This window comes from Pecten maximus, chromosome 4 (assembly GCF_902652985.1).
Source record: "Pecten maximus chromosome 4, xPecMax1.1, whole genome shotgun sequence".
Lineage (NCBI taxonomy): Eukaryota > Metazoa > Mollusca > Bivalvia > Pectinida > Pectinidae > Pecten > Pecten maximus.
In genome coordinates, this window is record NC_047018.1 from 11672783 (window position 1) to 11698078 (window position 25296).

The 25296-nt window shown below is 35.6% G+C and overlaps 2 protein-coding genes across 3 annotated transcripts in view; one reads left to right on the top strand and one right to left on the bottom strand.

Moving 5' to 3' along the window:
* LOC117325236 (protein LTV1 homolog) overlaps positions 1-17662 on the bottom strand; it is a 35119-nt gene extending 17457 nt beyond the window's left edge. For both annotated transcript variants that reach the window (XM_033881333.1, XM_033881331.1), the window contains exons 1-5: positions 17565-17662; positions 12963-13097; positions 12080-12229; positions 11352-11439; positions 8856-9003 (exon numbers count right to left, since the gene is read on the bottom strand). In XM_033881333.1, the coding sequence (XP_033737224.1) occupies positions 8856-9003; positions 11352-11439; positions 12080-12229; positions 12963-13097; positions 17565-17567 (524 nt within the window). In that variant the 5' untranslated portion in view covers positions 17568-17662. The remainder of the gene's footprint in view (positions 1-8855; positions 9004-11351; positions 11440-12079; positions 12230-12962; positions 13098-17564) is intronic.
* Positions 17663-18040: 378 nt separating this feature from the next.
* LOC117325237 (mediator of RNA polymerase II transcription subunit 26-like) lies at positions 18041-24023 on the top strand. Its single transcript, XM_033881334.1, is given in 4 exon segments — positions 18041-18255; positions 20861-20935; positions 21445-22629; positions 22631-24023. Coding segments are annotated over 4 exon segments (2148 nt in total). The 5' UTR covers positions 18041-18192; the 3' UTR covers positions 23456-24023.
* The last annotated feature ends 1273 nt before the right edge of the window (positions 24024-25296 follow it).

The window sequence follows — 25296 nt, forward strand, 5'->3', positions numbered from 1 at the left end:
CCATCTCTGTGAGGTATCAATGGGTGTCCTTGTTGTACATTAACTGATAGAAATCTTTAAAGGTTCTTATAACTCAAAGAATAATCATCTTTTTAAAATCAGCAAAGCTGTATCATTTTAGAATTAATTTAACTGTAAGCACACTCACAATGTGACTTTACTTATAGGCAAACATGTCTGGTAATTAATATGCATTAATTTAGTATTCATAAATCTCAAAAATATTACTGTCTGAAATGGTTCGATGGATTCTGTGGTGCCCCTGATTATTACCTAATAATAAGAATCTGTTTAATTGATTTCCACACACCTCAGAGGTTCCATGATAAGATCTCTTCATTGAGCTCAGGTATCGAATGATCATCATCTGTGTGCTGCTTTGTTATCTTTATAAAGATACATAAGCGTTTGTATTTTATCTATAACCTAGTATTTGTATTTATTTATAATCTATAATAGTAAACAACTTGTTGCTCTTTCTTCCTTTCAAGGGGTGAAAACTGAAAAATGGTAGATTTCTAGTAAATGTTTAAGAAGTTGAAATTTTCAGTTATCTTACTTAAATTCAATCATTTGTTTGTGTGGATTACAACTTCATGTTTAATAACCAAAACAATCTATGATCTGCACTAGTGCATCACAGAGCAAGTTTTAATGTTCTTTTTCTTTTACAAACCATTAAGATACCAGCTCAAATCGAATGCATCTTACTTTAAATTTGCCATGCTGATCAACTGTTACATGTAATATGATACCTGCACAATTTCATTAGTAAAGTCATGTAAGGGACTGTATTCATGATTAAGAAAATACATTTCCTATAGATCTAAGTGACTTGGATGAGTGTCAGATCCCTATCTATATTGGCCTCTACCTATGTCATGTTTGAAGATGTATTCAAACATTTTAACAGAATTTTAAGGAACGAAATAGAGTAAAGGGGGTACATCAAACAATTCAGCAATATAATAATCAGCATATCTATGTATTGAGAACAATATCACTTACTGGTTTAACCATAATATCCCCTTCTGTTCATTTTCGAGGGCCACGACTGTCAAGAAGTTGACATTCTGCAATATCATAAAATTAGTAGAACTATATTTGTACAACATACATCAGAGGTTCCTTAGATAAGATATCTTCATTGAGCTCAGGTATCTGTGTATCCATCATCTGTATATTACATACACACTAATTCTGTATTGTAAAGTCACTCACAGTGAACTTCATCATATTCTTAGAAAATGTTGACATATCTGATCAAACTTTTTCTACTTCTTCAATAATAAAACTCTAACATTGGTGTGGAACAATACTCTATATGGAGGGATTTTGTTTAATATTTCAAGACCTGAATTTCCATCTCCCAATGAATATCCCTGTTGTACATCAGCTAATGTAATTCTTCAGCAGTTTTTATAACTGTTAATCCTTATTCTAAAATTAGCACTAAAAACAATATTTCAGAGCGACTGTAACTGTTAGCATACCCAAAATGTGATCTTATTTGTAGACGAACATGTCTAGATTACTGGATTATGCATTAAGGAATCATCAAACAGCCATTGTTTATCACAGAAGTATTGTCGTCTATAAATATTTAGGTGAATCACTATTCCACACACCTCAGAGGTTCCATGATAAGATCTCTTCATTGAGCTCAGGTATCGAATGATCATCATCTGTGTGTTGTTTTGTTATCCTGATTATGATAAATGTGCACCCAGCATTAGCATTTATTGTAATCTATTACAGTAAACAACATGTTGCTCTTCCTTCTGTCAACAGGTCAAAACTGAACAAGAGGCTCATGGGCCTTAATGGTCACATGAGTTTTAAGTATTTCTATCAATTTAACACTTTTTGACCCTGCCCATGAGCCCCTGGGGGTCAGTGGGACCAACATTTGCATACCATCAAGCTGTCATCCATGCGATAATGGCTAACCCAGCTGTCATCAATGTGATCAAGTTACAAAGTTGAATGGAAATTCCATAGAAATCACAGAAATGCTAGTAAAAAATTTTTATGATTTTCTATATAAAAACGACAGTAAAGTTAACCCATCCGTGCACTTGCATTAGTAAAGTGTGTAAGGGCGTATTCCTGGGTACGAAATTAATTTATACAGATCTTAATGACTCGGATGAGCCGCTAAGATCCCTATCTATATTGTCAGCCTCTAACTGATGTTATGTTTGAAGAATATTCAAACATTTTACCAGAATTTAAAGAAACAAAATAGAGTAAAAGGGGGTACATATATCTATGTTTTGAGAACCATATTACTTACTGGTTTGTTCTGTTAAGTAAACTGATAAAGGCTAAGCCATACTATCCCCTCCTGTACATGTTCAAAGGGCCACAACTGTCAACAAGTTGACATTTTCTAATATTGTAAAATTAGAAGTATATTTGTACAACATACATCAGAGGTTCCTTAGATAAGATCTCTTCATTGAGCTCAGGTATCTGTGTATCCATCATCTGTATGTTACATACACACTAATTCTGTATTGTAAAGTCACTCACAGTGAACTTCATCATATTCTTAGAAAATGTTGTTATATCTGATCAAACTTTTTCTTCTTCTTCAATAATAAAACTCTAACATTGGAGTGGAACAATACTCAATATTGAGGGATTTCATTTCATATTTTAAGACCTAAATTTCCATCTCCCAATGAATATCCCTGTTGTACATCAGCTAATGTAATTCTTCAGCAGTTTTTATTACTGTTAGTCCTTATTCTAAAATTAGCACTATATTCAAATGATTGTAAAACTGTTAAAAACAATATTTCAGAAGGATTGTAACTGTTAGCATACCCAAATTGTGATCTTATTTATAGACGAACATGTCTAGATTACAGGATCATGCATTAAGGAATCCTCAAACAGCCATTGTTTATCACAGAAATATTGTCGTCTATAAATATTTAGGTGAATCACTATTCCACACCTCAGAGGTTCCATGATAAGATCTCTTCATTGAGCTCAGGTATCGAATGATCATCATTTGTGTGTTGTTTTGTTATCCTGATTATGATAATGTGCACCCAGCTTTTGCATTCATTATAACCTATTACAACATGTTGCTCTTCCTTCTGTCTATGGGTAATAACCGAACAAGTGGCCCAATGGGCCTTAATGGTCACATGAGTTTTGAAGTATTTCTATCAATTTAACACTTTTTGACCCTGCCTATGAGCCCCTGGGGGTCAGGAGGGCCAATATTTGCTCCGAATATTTGTTCCGGAATATTAGTATACTGAAAAAAACCTTATATTCCCTCCTGTATATGTTCAAAGGACCACAACTGTCAACAAGTTGACATTTTCTAATATTGTAAAATTAGAAGTATATTTGTACAACATACATCAGAGGTTCCTTAGATAAGATCTCTTCATTGAGCTCAGGTATCTGTGTATCCATCATCTGTATGTTACATACACACTAATTCTGTATTGTAAAGTCACTCACAGTGAACTTCATCATATTCTTAGAAAATGTTGACATATCTTATCAAACTTTTTCTACTTCTTCAATAATAAAACTATAAACATTTATGTGGAACAATACTCAATATGGAGGGATTTCCTTTCATATTTTAAGACCTGAATTCCTATATCTGAGGTATCAATGAGTATCCCTGTTGTACATCAGCTAATAGAACTCTTTAGCAGTTCTTATTACTGTTGACTCTAAGAATAATCATCTTTTTTAAATCAGCACAGCTGTATTATTTAAGAATTAATTTACTGTAAGCATTCACACAATGTAACCTTACTTAGAGGCAAACATGTCTGGTAATTAATATGCATTAATTAAGTAGTCATATATCTGTCATCACAAAAATATTACTGTCTGAAATAGTTTGGTGGATTCTGTGGCGCCCCTGATTATTACCTAATAATATGAATTTGTTAAATTAACTTTTACACACCTCAGAGGTTCCATGATAAGATCTCTTCATTGAGCTCAGGTATCAAATGATCATCATCTGTGTGCTTCTTTGTTATCTTGATAAATATAACCTAGCATTTGCATTCATTATAACCTATTACTGTAAACAACATGTTGTTCTTTCTTCTGTCAACAGGTCAAAACTGAACAAGAGGCCCATGGGCCTTAATGGTCACATTAGTTTTGAGTATTTCTATCAATTTAACACTTTTTGACCCTGCCCATGAGCCCCTGGGGGTCAGTGGGGCCAACATTTGCATACCATCAAGCTGTCATCCAATGCTGATAATGTTAACCCAGCTGTCATCAAATGCTGATAAAGTTAAAGTTAGAATGAATTCCAATAGAAATCACAGAAATGATGGTCAAAAATGTGATTTTCCAATATAAACTACAGTAAAGTTAACCCCTCCCGTGCACTTTCATTAGTAAAGTCGTGTAAGGGCTATATTCCTGGGTAAGAAATTACATTTCCTACAGATCTAAGTGACTCGGATGAGTGTCAGATCCCTATCTATATTGGCCTCTACCTGTGTTATGTTTGAAGATATATTCAAACATTTTACCAGAATTTTAAGAAACGAAATAGAGTAAAAGGGGGTACATATATCTATGTTTTGAGAACCATATTACTTACTGGTTTGTTCTGTTAAGTAAACTGATAAAGGCTAAGCCATACTATCCCCTCCTGTACATTTTCAAAGGGCCACGACTGTCAACAAGTTGACATTCTCCAATATTGTAAAATTAGAACTATATTTGTACAACATACATCAGAGGTTCCTTAGATAAGATCTCTTCATTGAGCTCAGGTATCTGTGTATCCATCATCTGTATGTTACATACACACTAATTCTGTATTGTAAAGTCACTCACAGTGAACTTCATCATATTCTTAGAAAATGTTGACATATCAAACTTTTTCTAGTTTTTCAATAATAAAACTCTAACATTGGTGTGGAACTACTCAATATGGAAGGATTTAATTTAATATTTTAAGACCTGAATTTCCATCTCCCTAATGAATATCCCTGTTGTACATCAGCTAATGTAATTCTTCAGCAGTTTTTATAACTGTTAGTCCTTATTCTAAAATTAGCACAATATTTAAATGATTGTAAAACTGTTAAAAACAATATTTCAGAAGGATTGTAACTGTTATCATACCCAAAATGTGATCCTATTTATAGACGAACATGTCTAGATTACAGGATCATGTATTAAGGAATCATCAAACAGCCATTGTTTATCACAGAAATATTGTTGTCTATAAATATTTAGGTGAATTACTATTCCACACACCTCAGAGGTTCCATGATAAGATCTCTTCATTGAGCTCAGGTATCGAATGATCATCATCTGTGTGTTGCTTTGTTATCCTGATAAATGTGCACGTAGCTTTAGCATTCATTATAATCTATTACAGTTAACAACATGTTGCTCTTCCTTCTGTCAATGGGTCACCACTGAACAAGAGGCCCATGGGCCTGAATGGTCACATGAGTTTTGAGTATTTCTATCAATTTAACACTTTTTGACCCTGCCCATGAGCCCCTGGGGGTCAGTGGGGCCAACATTCGCATACCCTCAAGCTGTCATCCAATGCTGATAATGTTAATCAAGCTGTCATCCAATGGTGATAAAATTAACAACGATAGAATAAATTCCAATAAAAATGAAACAAATGATAGCCAAAATTGTGATTTTCCTATATAAACTATAGTAAAGTTACCCCCTCCAGTGCACAGTTTCATTAGTAAAGTCGTGTAAGGGACTATATTCCTGGGTAAGAAATTACATTTCCTACAGATCTAAGTGACTCGGATGAGTGTCAGATCCCTATCTATATTGGCCTCTACCTGTGTTATGTTTGAAGATGTATTTAAACATTTTACCAGAATTTTAAGAAATGAAATAGAGTAAAAGGGGGTACATATATCTATGTTTTGAGAACCTATATCAATTACTGATAAAGCCATACTATCCCCTCCTGTTCATTTTCAAACGGCCACAACTGTCAACAAGTTGACATTTTTCAATTTTTGTAAAATTAGAACTATATTTGTACAATATACATCAGAGGTTCCTTAGATAAGATCTCTTCATTGAGCTCAGGTATCTGTGTATCCATCATCTGTATGTTACATACACACTAATTCTGTATTGTAAAGTCACTCACAGTGAACTTCATCATATTCTTAGAAAATGTTGACATATCTGATTGAATGTTGTCTACTTCTTCAATGATAAAACATTAGAGTGGAACAATACTCAATATGGAAGGATTTCATTTAATATTTTAAGAGCTGGATTTCTGTCTCTGAGGCATCAATGATCATCTTTGTTGTACATCAGCTATTAGAACTCTACAGCAGTTTTTGTAACTGTTGTCTCAGGGAACTTTTTTCTAAAATCAGCACAGCTGTGCTATTTCTAAATTTTTTGTAAAACTGTTAAAAGTTAGCAAACCCAAAATGTGATCCTATTTGTAGATAAACATGTCTAGATTACCAGGATTATGCATTAAGGAATCACCAAACAGCCATTGTTTATCACAGAAATATTGTCGTCTATAAAATATAGGTGAATCTCTATTCCACACACCTCAGAGGTTCCATGATAAGATCTCTTCATTGAGCTTCAGAGATGTATGTTGCCAGCAACTGAACAATGTCATTTTAGAAACATGCCAACCTCGTCTGTTATGATTGATCACATTTGACCTAATGTAAATAGGTTTGGAGTTTATAATCCATTTGAAAGACAGTACATTTTTTGTGCAAAAACTCTTACAAACTATATACAAGAGGCCCATGGGCCTTAACGGTCATCTGACTCAAAATTAAAGACCCTTATACTATTGTAGTATGCATTCTCTGTAGCGAGTAAAGTGGCACTGTTGGCCATGGTGGCCATCTTGGATTTCTGACCGACCTGAAAAATAGCAACACTAGGTCAAGACCATCTCAGGATCATTTCTGGTAAGTTAGAGCTAAATCCCACTGATGGACTTTGAGAAGAAGTTTTAAATAGGTGTTGTTAAGGAAGAACCATGATTGTGCAATCATGTTACAAAATGGCCGCCGTGGCTGCCATGTCAAATTTTTTAAGAGGCCGAAAAAAAACAACACTTTGTTGGCTCTCCTTCCTTAACATCCACACCAATTTCCAGCTCGATGGCACCAGTGGAACTGGGGAAGAAGTTTAAAATGTGTTTTTCAAGATGGCTGCCATGGTGGCCATCTTGGATTTCTGACTGACCCGATAAATAACAACACTTGGTCAGGATCATTTCTGGTAAGTTAGAGCTGAATCCCACTGATGGAATTTGAGAAGAAGTTTGAAATAAGTGTTATTAAGAAGAACCATGATTGCGCAATCATGTTACAAAATGGCCACCGTGGCTGCCATGTCAAAGTTTTTACGGGGCCGAAAAATAACAACACTTTGTTGCCTCTCCTTCCTTAACATCCTCACCAATTTCCAAATCAATGGCATGAGTGGAACTGGAAAAGAAGTTTAAAATGTGTTTTTCAAGATGGCTGCCATGGCGGCCATCTTGGATTTCTGACTGACCCGATAAATAACAACACTTGGCCAGGACCATCTCAGGATCATTTCTGGTAAGTTAGAGCAGAATCACACTGGTGGAATTTGAGAAGAAGTTTTAAATAGGTGTAGTTAAGGAAGAACCATGATTGCGCAATCATGTTACAAAATAGCCACCATGGCTGCCATGTCAAAGTTTTTACGGGGCCGAAAAATAACAACACTTTGTTGCCGCTCCTTCCTTAATATCCTCACCAATTTCCAGCTCAATGGCACCAGTGGAACTGGAGAAGAAGTTTAAAATGTGTTTTTCAAGATGGCTGCCATGGCGGCCATCTTGGATTTCTGACCGACCTGAAAAATAACAACACTTGGTCAGGACCATCTCAGGATCATTTCTGGTAAGTAAGAGCTGAATCCCACTGATGGTATTTGAGAAGAAGTTTGAAATAGGTGTTGTTCAGAAGAACAATGATTGCGCAATCATGTTACAAAATGGCTGCCGTGGCTGCCATGTCAAAGTTTTTACGAAGCCGAAAAATAACAACACTTTATTGGCTCTCCTTCCTTAACATCCTCACCAATTTCCAGCTCAATGGCATGAGTGGAACTGGAGAAGAAGTTTAAAATGTGTTTTTCAAGATGGTTGCCGTGGCGGCCATCTTGGATTTCTGACCGACCTGAAAAATAACAACACTTTCTCAGGACCATCCCAGCATCATTTCAGGCAAGTTTCAGCTCAATCTGACTAGTGGAACTTGAGAAGAAGTTTAAAATGTGTTTTCAAGATGGCGGCTGTGGCGGCCATCTTGGATTTCAGACCGACCCGAAAAATAACAACACTTGGTCAGGACCATCCCAGCATCATTTCAGGCAAGTTTCAGCTCAATCCCACTGGTGGAACTTGAGAAGAAGTTTGAAATGTGAAAAGTTTACGCACGGCGGACGGCGCACGACGACGGACGAAACATGATGACTATAGGTCATCCTGACCCTTCGGGTCAGATGACCTAATAATGCTTATTCAAACACTTGATATATCACACACCTCAGAGGTTCCATGATAAGATCTCTTCATTGAGCTCGGGTATCGAATGATCATCATCTGTGTGCTACTTATTAATGACATGCATCTTGAAATTATTTTGATTTCTTTTATTAGAAATTTCAATACTTTACCACTTTTCTTAACTTGCTGCTCCATAATGTGTTGCAAAAAGTGTTTGTATTAAATTTCAATGGTTTTTTATCATCCATTTCTTAATTCAGCCCATTCAGTCTTTGATAATCCCCTCCATACTGTTCATTTTTTGTTCCAATCATTTTCCATTCCTCACCTGTCAAATTCTCCTTCCTCCTCCCCAAATTGGCCCTCAGCATTAGCCAGTTCCATGAAATTATCTTCTAACTGGTTATCAGGATCATTAAACTTGAAGTCCTCATCAAGGGCAGCAACTATGTCTGGGTCCCAATCAAGCTTTGGCCCTATATAGACAGATTTAAAACATTAAAATACCATCCATGTCTCAGTTTAACATAAGCACTATATTCAGTATATTATATAGCCATAAAGTGCAACAGCCTGTCGGCCATTTTGTTTTCTGCTCAGTCCCAAAATTCCCTTTGCACAAATAAGGACCATAAGGAACCTACATAAGAAATTTGAGAAAGATCCAACAAGTACTTTCTGAGAAAAAACTGTAACAGTAGTTGCTAATAGATGGGCGACTGACGGATTGACGAAGAAGCAAGGACTGAGGGTGATCCCAACCAACAGCCCATTATATAATGATGGTGGGCTAAAAATGCAAACATTATGTATTAACAATTGTTTTCTGTATACACTTTTGTTAACGCATTACAATTTCTGGACCTCAAAATCTTACTGAAATACTATATATCGATAAAACAATTAACTCTTAATAGTGTACAGTATCATAAATTTACAGCAAACCAAAGCAGAATCTACCCTAACTTGTCTGAGTTGACTCATATCTTCTTTTTTTTTTTTTTTATTTTTTCCAGATTTTTTTCATAAATACAATACATTTGAAACATATATGCACACACATTCTCACACTTACACTCACAGTAACTATAATCCTTACTCATGATTTAATAACATCATCATCATCATTGGTTCATCATCATCACCCTCATCACCATCAATTCATCATCATCATCAAAAGAATCACACTTAATCATCATCATCATCTATCATGATATCATCATCCATACTTAAATCAATATAATTATTACAGTGGAACTTCGTTAACTCGAACTCGGATAACTCGAATACCCCGCTTAACTCGAAGTACCTCGCCGGTCCCGGCCGAATTCTCTCTTTATCTTAGTAAAAAAAACTCGGATAATTCGAATTCGGATAACTCGAAAAACTCGGATAATACGAAGTAAAAATTTGGTCCCAACAATAAAAATCCTACTTGAAATGTTCGAATAACTCGAAGTATAATTTTCGTCGATCGGTGGCAAACGCCGACATTTTTTAAGAGCTAAATTCCGTTTGTAATACTGAACATATCGGCACTACTAACCTACATGCTATTATAAGTGTTTCATAAATTCATAAAAGAAATTGTCGGTTGAATCTTATAACAACAAGTCTTGGTGATAAAAAGTACTTCTTTACTTACATCAGGTAATTTCCCAAGGCGGTCGCCGATATCAGTACACACGATAGTCAACAACTCATCTACCCGTTCGCTCAAGCTGAACTAATCTCTGACACACCGGTAGATCTACCCGGCTGATGTTTTTACAGGTGTAGAAATGACACAGTCACCGGCGCCTATTAAATCTTTAAACTGCTGAAACAATGGCGTAATTACTGCCGAGGTGTTCAGAGTACAACTGTAACGGTCAGTGCTGTCTATTAAATCGGATAAAACGCCAACTCAGTTACAGTAACATTTTATACGCACATGCGCAGCCCAACTTCCGGTGCTAATACACATGGAAATGGCGTGGTTATCAATAAAAAGTAAGTAGGCCGATCAAACAGTATTTTATATATGTCCAATAAAAGGTAATGGTTCTGTTACGTTTTGTATGCAATCTGTGTTAAACTTAAACGGTTATTTGTTTTGACATTAATAACTTGTTATTTTGTCGAATTCCGTTTTATCGTGTACATTTTGCAAACATGACTTGCACATCAGATCGTTCTTGAAGTGACTAAGTGAAAGAAACTTTATCGTGACTGTATATCGGCAAAACTACACCAAATTACAAGTGACATAACGAAACATTACATATATATTTACATGTATTGACCAGTCGTCACACTAAACTGATGAGCGACAGAGCGAAGTTATTATGATTATATAATGTTGACAAATATTGACCAAACTTTTCACCAAAAATGATAACTCGCTTAATTCGAACACTCGGATAACTCGAAGTTTTTTCGCGGTCCCGTCGACTTCGAGTTAACGAAGTTCCACTGTATTTTTTTTCATCACAATAAAACATCATCGTCCTTATCATCACACAAAAAACATCATCCTCATCACCATCATTTTAAGCTAACATCTATACAGACATCATTCTTGTCATCATCCTATTAAGAGAAATTATCCTTTTCATCGTAATTATCATCATTAACATCATCTTACATTCATCATTCAATCACAACAATTGAGTATCATCATCATCTTTACATTTTATTATCAAGTTCATTTTCATCATCATATGATGTGGAGTTAATCATAAAGAACTTGAACCACAAGCCTCACATCTACTTACATCATTTACATATTAACACACATAGACTCATATCTTTATATACTTTTGAACCATCCTGTAAACATTACCTCTGCTTGGAGCTGCCTTATTCAAAAGGCCTACTTCAGTTTCTATATCAGATGCAAATGCTGTGGAAGGGAGCTGGATTTTAACTGCCTGGAAGAAAACAAGGGTTTTTATTGCAAAATTAAACATTAGTTGCCACTTTCCTTTTACATCTCAACTATTTGGTTGACAGGGGAACCAGAAATTGCTCTTAACAGTGTTATTTGTTGTTTAGTAAACATCCTAGTATTACATTTCAGCTTGTCAGAAGCTAAATGTGTGTGTGTGGGAGTGGGGGGTGGGGGATATCCCTGCAATCAGGACTTTCAGAAGAAGCTTTTGCACAATGCTTTCTGGCCATACATCAAGAATGTCCTGGATGAACTTAATGTGATCAATTAAACACTTTATCATGATGACTCTGTATATTGATAGATTTTTTGTCCAAAGGATACCAGGTTGTAATAATCAGGTTTTCTGGAGAGCACTGGTTTTGGGCCAGCCATAATTTTTCATAAATCTGATTCATCATTATGTTGTAAAGGACAACAATAGAATATGCTAACTAAGTTCTTATTGTTCCAGTATTTGTTGAGAAGTTGTTCACAGGATATTGGACCTTGCCTCTCAGGCCCCTGGGGTGCCAGACCTACGGTTAATACAAAATGGTTCCCTTCATATATTAGACCAAACTTGGTCAAAATACGGAACCCAGACCCCGAGCCATGACATAAGCTCACCAGCCCTATACCTGTTGCTCTCGTTTTGATGATATACGTTTGTCATCAACAGCCTCCAACACATATGCTTCATTAGTTTCTCGCAAATGCTGCATGTAGTCATATTCATCGTCATAAAATACTCCATACTTCCTCTCTTCCTCTTTCTTTTTGTCAAAATCCTGAAGCATAAACATTTCAACAATCAACAATCAATTAATCAGACAACCCTTTTGTGGTACAATAGTTAATTGAGGGACAGAGTATTGCGGTTAAAAAATAAGCAGTTCAGCTATTAATTTTATGTTAACATATGGGATAATGTTGGATTTTAAAATAGTTAACTTGAAGAAATTTGTGAGGATCATTAAAAAGGTCAGTGAATCGTATCCCAACATATGTATCTTGATACACCTGTATCGTCAGGTGAGTATATCGTATCCTATCACATGAATCTCATACACCTGTATTGTCAAGTGAGTGTATCGTATCCAGGGCTTTTTCTCACTGGTTTGGGAAAGGGCTTTTTGGTATCATTTTGGGAAGAAAATTGGTGAATTGGGAAAGATTTTTTCAGGAGTAAACTGTAAATTTTGGGAATTTGGCTTAAATATGAAATAATTTCTTTTGGGAAAGGGGCCCCAAAAAGCCCCCAGAAAAAGCCCTGGTATCCTATCACATGTATCTCGATACACCTGTATCGTCAGGTGAGTATCGTATCCTATCACATGAATCTCAATACACCTGTATCGTCAGTTAAGTGTTAACAGTTAACAAGATTTATGATCTTATACTCTTTTCACCAGTAAATATATATAATTCATTGTGACAGATTTCAGTTTTCTGCTCTAGGAATCACTAATAGACTGCTTTCAAATTTACTGTTATTCTCAGACATGATATGTAGACTTTAACCTTTTTACTGCCAGCTTGTAGGAGGACATGTTTGGATGCATCTTCACTGGCCTGAAGTGGATCCTTCTGACTCCTGTGCACAAGGTGGAAGGTCACTGCATTCTTCTTATCAATGAATGGCTTCTTCTTACCCGGCTAAAATGAAAACAGAACCAAGATCATTTATAAATTTGAATCTTTGCTTTTCCATGTTGCAAAATTTTTTTTTAATAATACAACAGGCTCAGCATTGCTCACCTTGATATTTCAATAATCATATGATGAAATATTTTCATTTAAACCACATTACCAATATTTTCCTACTCTTTTGACCTGCCTCTCTCAACAATGGTTCAAATCCTGACATTCTTAAAGAAGAAGGATTTGAAAGAATTGGCTATATTTCCAGTATTTGGCCCCACCTCTCAGGCCCTGGGGGAGCCAACACCTCATTCATATAGCTTTGAATCTCATTCACCCAATAATAATCCAGACCAAATTGCATCAAAATCCATTCAGGCCTAGTTATGATTTAAAGCAAAATGTTGATGGAGGATGGACATTGTGACATGACATAAACTCATCATCCTTTGTACCAGGTGAGCTAAACGTTTTGGGTGTAAAGCTTGTGCATAATATTACAATAACCAAAAAACAGTTGAACAACACAAAAGATGTAGAAGTAAAAACTACAAGATGAGTTGTCAGAAGACAACATATATATAGCTCACAGGGTGGGTTGAAGTTCAGAATTAGATTAAAGGTCAAGGGCAACATTAGCAGGTCTTCAAATGAAATACCAATAAAAAGGTATCGGATTGTGACAAGGAACATGCAGGTCCAATATGAAATCCCTATTTCATATGGTTAATATTCTGTGGCCAAGATTATGTTTTTTTAAGGTAGGTCAAAGGTCAAGGACAGCAAATGTAGCACAAATGGAAAGGGCTTGTCACATTGGAACATGCATATGAAATACCTAAGTTATATACTCATTAGTATTGACACAACACTGTTTTATAAAAACTTTAACCTAGCTGTCTATAGATTCTTGATGCCACCAGGCGTGTAGCAAAAGCACCTCTGGACATCATCCCAGCGAACATAGGATGGAAAAATACAAAATTTGTGCTCCCATAATTGGAGTTGTACAATTAAAATGGAGGTAAATTCTAATTGATGTTACCCATGTTACAGTAAGAAATTTAAATGAACCAATGGATACTGTTCCGACATTCATGTAGTGTTCTACTTGTTATGGAACCAAGAGGAATTCATGTAGTAGCTTCTCCTAATTAGCTTTCAAAATCTGTTTTATTTGGATATTTTTTTAGTGTGGGAAGCTAATCTGTTTATTACTTAATATCTTAATGAGTGGACACACAACAAGTTTATAACATGACTGTTGTACCTGTCTGATAACACTGGACAGGTGTTTACCATTACATGGCTGATACCCACCACACTTTATCAACAAGTGCTATCAGTCATCATTAGGGCTATGTACATTACACATGCATGGGTCTCTCACAGCATTGTGTGTCATTCAACTTAAACTCAAAGCATAAAAGATATGGAGCCATACCATTCAAAAATTCTAGTTAATGGAAGTAGAAAAGATCTGATTTTTTCATAGTTAGTAATTATACAGAAAAAGCGCAAAAAGTTATAAAGCACAAAACGTTATAAAAGTTTCCAAAAAAGCATATTTTCAGTTTAAAGACTAAAAATGTCACATAAGCACAAAATAATTTAGACCAGGGATACATTAGTGTTGTCATGATATATTGATATTTATTGGTATCTGTTCCTTTTGGGAATAATACATTGTGCATTGTAACAGACTTAGTAAGGCTAGCATATTATGATGTCTAGTTCTACATATTCTGTGCCTACTTCAACAGTGAAGATTATGCAAGTTTTGGTATGGCAAGGTTGGTGTAGTTTTAAAGAGATTAATTATGTTTGTAGTTTACAAGTCCAATCTTGAAAGAAAAGAGTGTATCCCTGGTTGCTATGACAGCAGGAATCCTGATGCAGATTTACTACACTGTGCCATTGTAAGTAGTCCAGCATGACACAAAGGCAACACTGGATCTCTTTCTTTGGTAACTGGTTATGAATCTAGTAGTCTGGCATTGACCCACATCATCCAATCAATGTGTTTTTTGAGGTGGGAATCCCATACTGAGCCGGCTTATTCTAGCTTCGACATCACCAGGGTTTTATTGGTCTTTTCCTTCATCTTGGTGGAGGATACTTCATCAGGTTACGCCTAAGAAAACCTAGGGGAACCCTGTATTGGCACTTTTAATAAGGTCACTAATGCGAGCCATTTTTTAATTGTGTATTGAGACAACTTGATATCAATGATAAAGGTTTATATATAGGGTAGGTGTTGTGTCACGACACATTTTTTTTGTTTGTGTCAAAATCTTACTTGCATCAAGTATATCGGAGAATTCTACATTTTCAAATCTAAGTGCATTCTGGCCCCACATCAAACATTTGTCGAAAAAATGTTTACTGTCTAGTAAGGGCTGAAGAAACTTGGGTGAAATCATTAATGCAACTGAGCAAAGTGTGTAATACTATTAATATACAACTCTGCTAGAAGTTGGTATCATCAACTTTTTTGATATTGCAATATACTGCAATGTATTGCTGTGAATTTGTAAATGATAAAAATAAACAAGATTAACCCCCGTCAGATGTTCAAGAGATCATTTTGGGATAATAAGGCTTCCAAATCTGGCAATTAATTTGTCTAACTTTAAGGGTATATAGTCCGATCTGTGCATCACTAAATATTTGAAGAAAAGAATTGCCTTTAGTAAGAAATTTTAATACAATATTTAAATATCTGTTTTGCAGACTTATTTATGTCCTGACTGTCCTTTTATTAACCAGTTATGTATTTGCATATTACAAGCATTTTCTGTACAGTACAACGCAAAGGAGGAAACGAGTAAAATTACAGCAGTCACACTTACAAGAGGTGACCGAAACAAGATTTACCTACAAGAAGTTAGAATTGCCGACAAGAAAGAAAACGAACAATAAGATCGTTTTTATTTCTTAATACAATGTCCGATTTAAGTTCTATTTTGTTTTTATTGTAGCTTGTGGTTGGTTGTAATGTTGCAGACAAGAACTTTGAATTACCGACAAGAATGAAAATTAACAATAAAAATTTGTTTTATTTCTTAATACAATATTGTTCCTTGTCAGTTCTTTTCGGTAATTAGTGAGATCCAAGTACAGAGTTTCTTTTCTTTGATGATGTTTTATTAGTATTTCTAATGCATGCCACGATATATCGTTTCCGATTTCATATCGCAATAACCAGTACTGGTGATAATATTGCCCACTCTTTGACTCTGCTTTTTCTCATTATCTCACTTGTTAGTCAAATCCACCTAACACTTTAGTCGAAATTTCTGTATCTGTATGTTACTGGAAGTCCTCATACTCGAGTATATATCCAGGTGGGAGGAATGTGCTATGAAATTTAGTTTATAATAAGTTCTTGAAGTTTGTAGTCTCCGATGCTTGACAACATCTTCTGGTAAGTTGTTCCAATCGTTAGTGGTTCGTGGGGGAAAAAGAATTCTGGAAGATCACTGTGTTACACCTAAATTGTCTGTAGTTGTTACTGTTTTTAGCACGAGTTTCAAACTTGTAGAATAAACAGGTCGGGGAAACCCCGAGATCGGCGTATAATACCTCGATCGGCCTATTATACGCCGATTGAGGTATGGATTTGTTACTAAAAATAGCTCAAATCAATTTAAACTCATCTTTTTAAAATTTTCTATCCAAGTCGCATGAATTTATGACAAAATAAATAATATTTTGCTGAAATATGTTTAATGGAAGCAGTGGCTACTTAGAAACTTGATGCCACCGTAGTAACAGTACCATCGTAACATAGGCCATATAGACCGGAAGTATTACATCTGTTTTCAGTTCTTTCCCGCACTCAAATAAATTTAATTTTTGTAATTGTATAACGTTTAATGCCTAAATAAATGCGACTTGGATAGAAATTTTTAAAAAGATGAGTTTAAATTGATTTGAGCTATTTTTAGTAACAAATCCATACCTCAATCGGCGTATAATAGGCCGATCGAGGTATTATACGCCGATCTCAGGGTTTCCCCGACCTGATAAAGGATGTCAGTTACAGGTATGGCCAATTGCCCCTTCATAATTTCAAAACATAAAAAAGCTAAAGGACGGTCTCTTCTGCGATCTTTAAGAGGTGGTAGATGCAGGTTTTCCATCAAATTTCATTTACAGTAGTTTTTGTTTTTACATATTTGTTGAAACGAAAACCAAGCAAGGGAAGTCTTCGACACTGACTACGAGGCGCATTACTAATATAATAAACACATGGGAAGAAGCAATGTCAAGAGCTTTTGTTAACAATGTATCGGCTTAGATCCATACCATGTCTGCCAGCACCAAGCAATCTCGTATGGACTACAAAACACGTGGTCGCATAATCATAAGAAAGCTGTCTAAAGGCGTGCTACGTGGAATGTACAATACAAATAAATGGCGTTTTGATCTAAAAAATCTTTCTATAGAGAGTGATGATTTAGTTACACCATGACTTACCATTTTGAAAAGACCTCTGAAAGTTACATTCTAATATATTGCAACATTTGTCTTTTGACCGGAAGTACCTTTGAACTATCGGAACGCATCAAGATTAGTGTATATAAAATAAGAAAAGATTTGAGCTTCCGAACGACTAAAGAAGTACCCAATGAGGAAACATATAAGAAACACAGATATTAACCAATCAAATTTATCGAAACATTTCAGGAAAGGTCATATCCAGAACGCCATCTAGTGGGAACTATGTAGAACCGTTTAGTTGGTTTTGTATAATCATACTTTAGAACAATATTTCCAATCGAATTAGTAACCTGAATAAATGTTCTTTATGGTAGTATCGTTTGAGGTTCAACTGACCTTGCGATATTCTGCAATATCAAAGTCAAATTTGCACTCTATTTTCTACGTCATATAACCACATTAGCATAATCACGTGGGGTCGATCAGCGCACGAGTTAGGCCGAGCTGTCGTTCGTCATTCTACGTCACGCTATTGGAGAGGCTTCCCAGATGTCAATGCGCTGCACAGATTCGCACAATGTATGGAGGGCCGCCATACTGGTGGGACGATATCGGTCACTCTGTTGGCTGAATTCCCTTCAGTTGGGGGCTTTTGGGCATCCCAATGCAGTGCACTCCTGTCGAAATAAAGGAGAAGTTGCTGAAGGCTCTTGATGAGGATAATAATGTAAGAAATTTGGTATTTGGATGCGGTTGTGAGATGTTTTTTGTCCCGGCATGAGGAAGGTGGCCGATTAGCGAACAGTCCGACACTGGACTGTTGCTGATTGAGAGAAAGTTGTGCTGTTGTCGCATGCATGGTCCTAAATAGCCACGATTACTTAAAAATAATACACTTAGGTTAGATTTAAGTGTTATTTATTCGATTAATGAACGTTAAATTTATTATCCAAGAAACACATTTCATTATACAGTGAATATTATGCAAGTTGTCCTTATTTGTGCAATCATATAACGACCGCTGTCGTGTGTCTGGCACATTTTGTTGCCCAGGGCTTATGGCTAGAAACGTGTCGCTTAATTTTACACGCATACCATGTGAATGGGTTACAGAATCGCCATGGATCCGGTCATTCGATCCGCTCAGTGTGCATTGTCTAAATATAGTTGGAAACCACATGGCTTTAGGTCGATGTGTTTTTAACATTGATTTCCTATTGTGATGCTGTAAACTAGAATTAGGTCCAAAAGTTTGGGAGAATAGACTTCGTATTACACTGTACATCCTAGTATTTTATATTTGAATTATAATTGCATCTTATTTGTTTCTAAATGTTTACTGTGCTCTGCTAGTTGGTCATATTGGGATATGAGGCACTAAGCACTGTAGGTGTAAGATAGTTGTACATTTTGCTTAATGCATATGATATTAACCAAAACAGTGAACAGGATTCTGAGCATACTTTATCAGGTTGGGAGCTCCCTTAGAAAGTCGAGAGGGTCTTGATTTTGCAAGAAAGCCATATTATTTTACAATTGAGTGTTCCATTTAAAAACATCAAAAATTTCAGATTTTGGTAAATTTGATTGAAAACCCTTCCACTTTTACATATTAACATCTTTTGTTCAAGCAGTTTTCAATTTTTTGCCAGGTGTAACAAACCAAAAGAATTTTTTTATCAAATGGAGAACTGTTCAAACTTATCACCAGGGCAAAAATAAACAGGTTAAATGTTGCATGTGACAGTGTTTAATATAAAATATATAGTTACTTGTGGAAACAAGAGTTAACCATTTGGTCCAGATGTCCCTTTATAATTGAGACTTCCATTTAGAAAGTTTGTTTGTTTTTATCATGCCATATACAAAGTATTTCACTTATATATAATGTATATGTTGTCCATCTCTGCAGCTGGTGTTGTGCTACGAAATGCATGAGTTGATTTTGAATTTGATATTCATTTTATGCTTTGTAAAATATAAATGGTTTAATTAGTGTCACCAGATTATTGGGTAAGAAAGTGTTGCATGGATTATACTTGCACTAAATGAAGTGTATGATGATGCAACTAGAACTGATTAAATGACGAGTTTGATTTCTATACAATCTCATTGAAATTAGACTTGTAATTTCCGCTCCTACAATACACTGCAATACAAGATCTAACAACACCTAATAGGAGGTCATCTCAGCATGACCTTTGAGCTCAGCAAATCAGTGCATCGCCTATGAAATTTTAGGTGTGAATTAATTTTTCTAAAGTATAAATACTAGCTTACGTAATGTTCACAAGATATTCCGATGGTAGATAGCAATGGTAAACAACATGGATTTGCCCAATCCACCGCACCGAGAACACCTCTAGCGAATTTAAAGTATAACAAACGTGTGCTGCCCATGTGTGTTTTTCCTTAATCATATGAGAGAGAGACAGTGAAGGCAACAGTATCGTGAAAAAAATAGTTTGAAAGGGAGTAACGTGTATAGTAATGGTTTTCGAAATCCAGTTGGCAACACAAGCCGTCCTGTCTATGAGATATTGTATGATCGTTTTCTGTTCTTCTTTCAATGTAATGTCAGAGGATTAGCAACTTTTTTTTTATTACCGTGGCCATTAAGATAGTCTACCAATAATGTTTGTGAAATTTTGAGTATTTCAAATCAAATGCAGGATTGAGTTGTAAATACTAAGGAGACGCAACCAAAGGCTCATATAAGGCTTTGCCATAAGTTTACTGATGTCGTCAATCTCGTCATTGAACATTTTTCATTAGCTTATATTTGAAGCTCAACGGTCATGCTGAGATGACGTCCCGCAGAGTTTTAGATCTTGTATTGCATTGTATTGTAGAGTAACGGAAATTATAAGTCTAATTTTAATTAGATTAATTTCTATATGTTGTACATGAATACTTATATACCTATAATTTTTATCTATAAATACTATTAAATAGATTGATAAAATAAACTGGAATTAAATAGACTGGATAAACACTGGAAAAAAAGGAATTTCAATGAAAATATTTTTAAGTACATAGATTAAGCATGTGACATAATAGGTCAAATTTAACATCTACAGTTAATTACTTAATTACATCATTGTTGTAATTTTGAGTTAAGTATAGAGAATGATCTTTATGGATCTGTAAAATGTTGCCTTGTTTGTTTTGTTGATACCTTTTTAAGAAGAAAGACTATTTCAGTCTTTAAGATGACATCATTTAAGTGATTTTAGATTATATGTACTTGTTATGAAAGTACAAAAAAATCCAGTTTTTTTGTATAATATTGCTTGTTGAAATATTTGACTGAAATTTGTTTTTCCTTGTAGGTGGTCGATATGGCGGGAGTTTTGGCGGTCATCACCGTGTTGGAAACATATCCAATCACCCGGGAGGCCTTGGAGGTTTGTGGATGCTGTTTTATTTGCCTTCTAATAAGACTTGTGCTGGAATCTCATGAGTTGCACCTGAAAAAATTAGTAAAGAAACCACTGTAATCTTGATAAACAGACTGGAGAATAAATGGAAAGTCCTGTTCCTTTTGAACTGTTAAAATTAATTATAAAATAATAGTATGTTATGTATATACCGTATATGTAATGTCGCTGAGATTATAGACAAAATTTTCATCAAGAGTTTAAATGTTATTGCAGAAGGAATGTGAACTGTTTTCATATTGAGATTATGAGAATGTTATCTGCATGCTGGTATCTTTGAAGTAGTGGTATTTCAGTAAACCAAACAATGAGAATATAATAGAAAATCTAGATTTGACAACATAAGCTTAAACAAAAAATTCATCTTTAAGAAGCTATGATGGAGATTAATTTGTGGTTGAAAGATTTTGAGTTTATTCTAGTAACAAAAAGTGTAAAAAAATAAATGTAAGTAAGATGATGATTTTTTTTTACAGCAAACAAGGATTGGCAGGACTGTCAATGAACTCAGACGGAAAACTACTAATGATCAATTGGCCAAACGAGCAAAAAAACTGGTACGGAACTGGCAGAAACTTATATCGGCAACTCCACAGTCAGATAATTGTGCTGTCAATGGTGATAAAGATAATGGAGAAAGGGTAGCTGGAAAACACTCCCAGCTGTCGTCTCTTCAGGGTAGTGATTCATCGTGTCCTAACAGTCCAGCTTTCCCACAAAAGTTAGTGTCTCCTGCACTGACCAGAGTGAATGCACAAAATGCAAGTGTTCGATCTAGTCCTTCACAGTCGCATACAGTTGGTGTCAAGCCAACAACTCCAAACTTGCAGCTATCTCAAAGAAATAAAAGTAAACCAAGTACACCAAAACTGCCACAGAGCTCAGCAACTTTCAACAGTAAACCAAATACTCCTAATCTGCAATTACAACAACAGCGAGGCAGAAGTAAACCAAATACACCTAATTTGCCTCAGAATTCCAAGATTGGACAATCTCCAAACCTTATGAGAACAGATTCTCCGAAGTATTGCCTAAACCAAAAAACTGTCAACTCACCTAAGGTGTCTGTTAACTCACCTAAAGTACCTGTAAACTCACCAAAGGTAGCAGTACTAGAGAATTCCATTCGCGCAGCATCTCCATCAGGTTCTACAGAGTCTAGTCTGGGTAGACCTCTCACACCCTCTGAATGTGGAAGTTCAAGTAGACCACACACCCCACAGTCATTATGTAATGGCCCTGAACAATCTGGAGGGAGGTTGCCTAGAAATCTATCTCATGAGAGTTTGTCAAACTCGTCCACACATAATAACACAGAGGAAAGACACCAGAACAGTTCGAATCATTCCAGTGATGTTCCTTTAGTCTGTAAAATGGTTTCTCCTTCAAAGGCTTCTAAGGCTATGAAGCCAGATCAAAGTTTGAATGTAAAAACTAATGTTGCCAACAAAAAGAGATCACGAGAAGATGTTAATGGATCAGGGCAGCCTAGTAAAATTGCACGTATGCAAAACAGTGATAATTGTAGTGGAACGTATAAAAAGGCTATGAATGGCTCCCTACAAACTTCATTATCAAGCATTGATGCAAGTTTATCGGAAATTGGGCATAGCCCAAGCATAGCTTCAACTCCAGATGGAAAAGGCAGTTTTTCATTGTAAGAGAAATGTTCATCTGTTAGTTAAAACTGAAACAACTCCAAAAGTGACATCAGAAAAAGCAACACTATCTGGAAAAACCCCAAAAGTGAAAACCACAGCACAACTAATAGCAGACTTGCAAGCAAAGAGTGGCAGCGCAGCATTGGGAAGTAGTGTTATAAGAGATATAGAGACCAATCAGATACACAAAGAATCTGATATGACAGATTCTATACTTCCTCCTGGAGTGGGCAAAAAACGTCGACTTAAGCCAGACACCTCCACCCCTGTCAGGTCTCATCTGACACTCAGCAAGACGAAGACGGAACTTGTGGAAAAGTTTTTGCAAACATCTGTGACGCCAAGTACAACTGAAGATCTGAGTCCATTTAAATATGACATCAACAAAGCAGAATCTCCATATACACCTGGTAAATATGACTCAAGCCTAGAGGTGGATGTGACGAACAGTTCAGGCGGCGACACAAGTTTTCGTCCAGCAGAGGTTAAACCTGTAGAACATGCTGATACAGAAAATAGCAATAACGTTCCTGCAGAGGAACATGCAAAACCCTTGACTTTGGAGGAGGCATATGATATGCTTCCACCTATTGATTATAATAATGTATGGACAGAGGATGAGGAGGATGTATCTGAATCTATTCCAGGGGAAGGCGTGTCTGTGAGTGATCGAGATGTGCAACGTGTACTAGAGGAAGAGTGGGCAGGTGTAAATGGTGTTTATAATGCATATGGAAGATGGTGTGATTGGACACAAACTATGTCTAGTTCATCATATAATGGTGATGCTCTTCATATTTTGCCATATGTTCTCATAGATGATTAAGTAGTCAGTGATATTGTTTTGAAATCCTGCTGAAGTAAATGAAGAGACTGATAAACTTGACAACATCAGTTTTAGTGCTTTCATTTATAATGCAGGACCTCTCAATTTCTTATGTTAAAGTTGTTTTTGGAGTTTTTTTTTATTTGTAATAGTTTAATATATGTCATGTGTTATAATGTTTGTGTAAAATTGTCACATTTAAATAATACAAAGAGAGGATATCAGATTTATTAAATAAATCAAAAGCAAAAACTTCGTTTGGATTGATTTACAATTGTAGTTAGTTTAATCAATCTGCCATGCTATATATGCTTATATCTCAAGAATCGTGGCTTTTAGTATTAATGCTAATTTATGACATCTTATATTCCTAGCACATTAATATTTTGTATATTGCTAAACAAAGTCTCTTAAAATTTGAAAGTCTTGCATTAATGATTTGATGATAAATATAAATGGACTATTGCTTTCTAATACAAGTGTGTATGCAATTCTTGAGATAAATGTATTGAAATATAAAGTTATCGAACTCTGTCTCCTTCAGTAAGTTCAATGAATTTAATATATAATACACAAAGTTGGGTCATGCCTTATTCTAGCACTTGAAAATGTAGAGGATGGGTGGAGTAGAATAGCATACAGTTGCATTGTTTGTTTCTTTATCCAAGGTGATTAGCTAGCCTACTCACAGGATTCAAAAGCCTTCATTTATGGAACATCATCCTGAAGGTATAATCATGGTCCAATGACTCTTTGAAATAAGGTATGCTGGGAATCAGGACTGAAGTTTTGTGTTTAGCTCATGATCAGTTCCCAACTGTAACTTAACACAAGTTTAGACAACATTGGCAAGTTCACCTTGGGTTGTCAAAACACCTGATACTTGTTCTGCATGAGAGGGCAAAGTCGAGTGCATTACCTGAAGAACATATATAACTGCTTTCGGGAGTGCATTGCAGATTTCCCTGATCCTCTTCAGATCTACACTGATGGTTCATTCCATTCAATATCAGATGTTGCCTCTATTTTCTCTGCGTATAGCTATTGGACTCTAGGTAAACTTGGAGTGCACACTGTCCTCAATTTGGCCCTCAACCATATTGATCAACACCTGCATTAAAAAGGCAATTGTTTGGTTCTGATTCTCTGTCTGTTCTTCAGAGTTTACAATTATGAGATCTTAAAAACATGCTTGTACAAAACCTGGTCTTTTGAATATCTGGTATCTTAAAAAAAGTGCAAAATAACTTAACTGGATTCTGAGATTTCGGAATTTAAAGGCAACAAACTTGTAACAAGTAAAAAATGCTTTAAATCTCCCAACAAACAAATATCAAATCTATCAATATATAGAGATTTCAAACATGTCATTTGTACTGCCATTCCAAGTTAATGGCATCATCTCTGGTGTCTTGAGACAAGCCAAATTTTTTAGAAAGTATAACCAAAACTTAAAACAGCATTCCAAGTCGTAAAGATTGTAAAGTTGTACTCTCCCAGCTCCATACCGGGCACACATATCCTACTCATTAATTCCTTTTAAAACGAGAAGGTCTATTATTAAGTCATGCATGGGACACTCGATTCACAATGGAGCCTGGTCCAAAGGACTTAGGTGAGCTGATAATTATGCCATACTGTGGCATCCGGCGCCCATCTGTCTGCCATCAACAATAACCTTGTGAACATGATAACCAAGTTTGATGAAACTTTGTATGCAGCCATATATCAACAACATCTTTGACTAGTTCGAAAACGGAAATTATTTAACAGAAACTTGCAGAGTTGTTGCCCTTTGCAATAATATTATTAGAGGACATTGTGAACACGATTACTCGAGT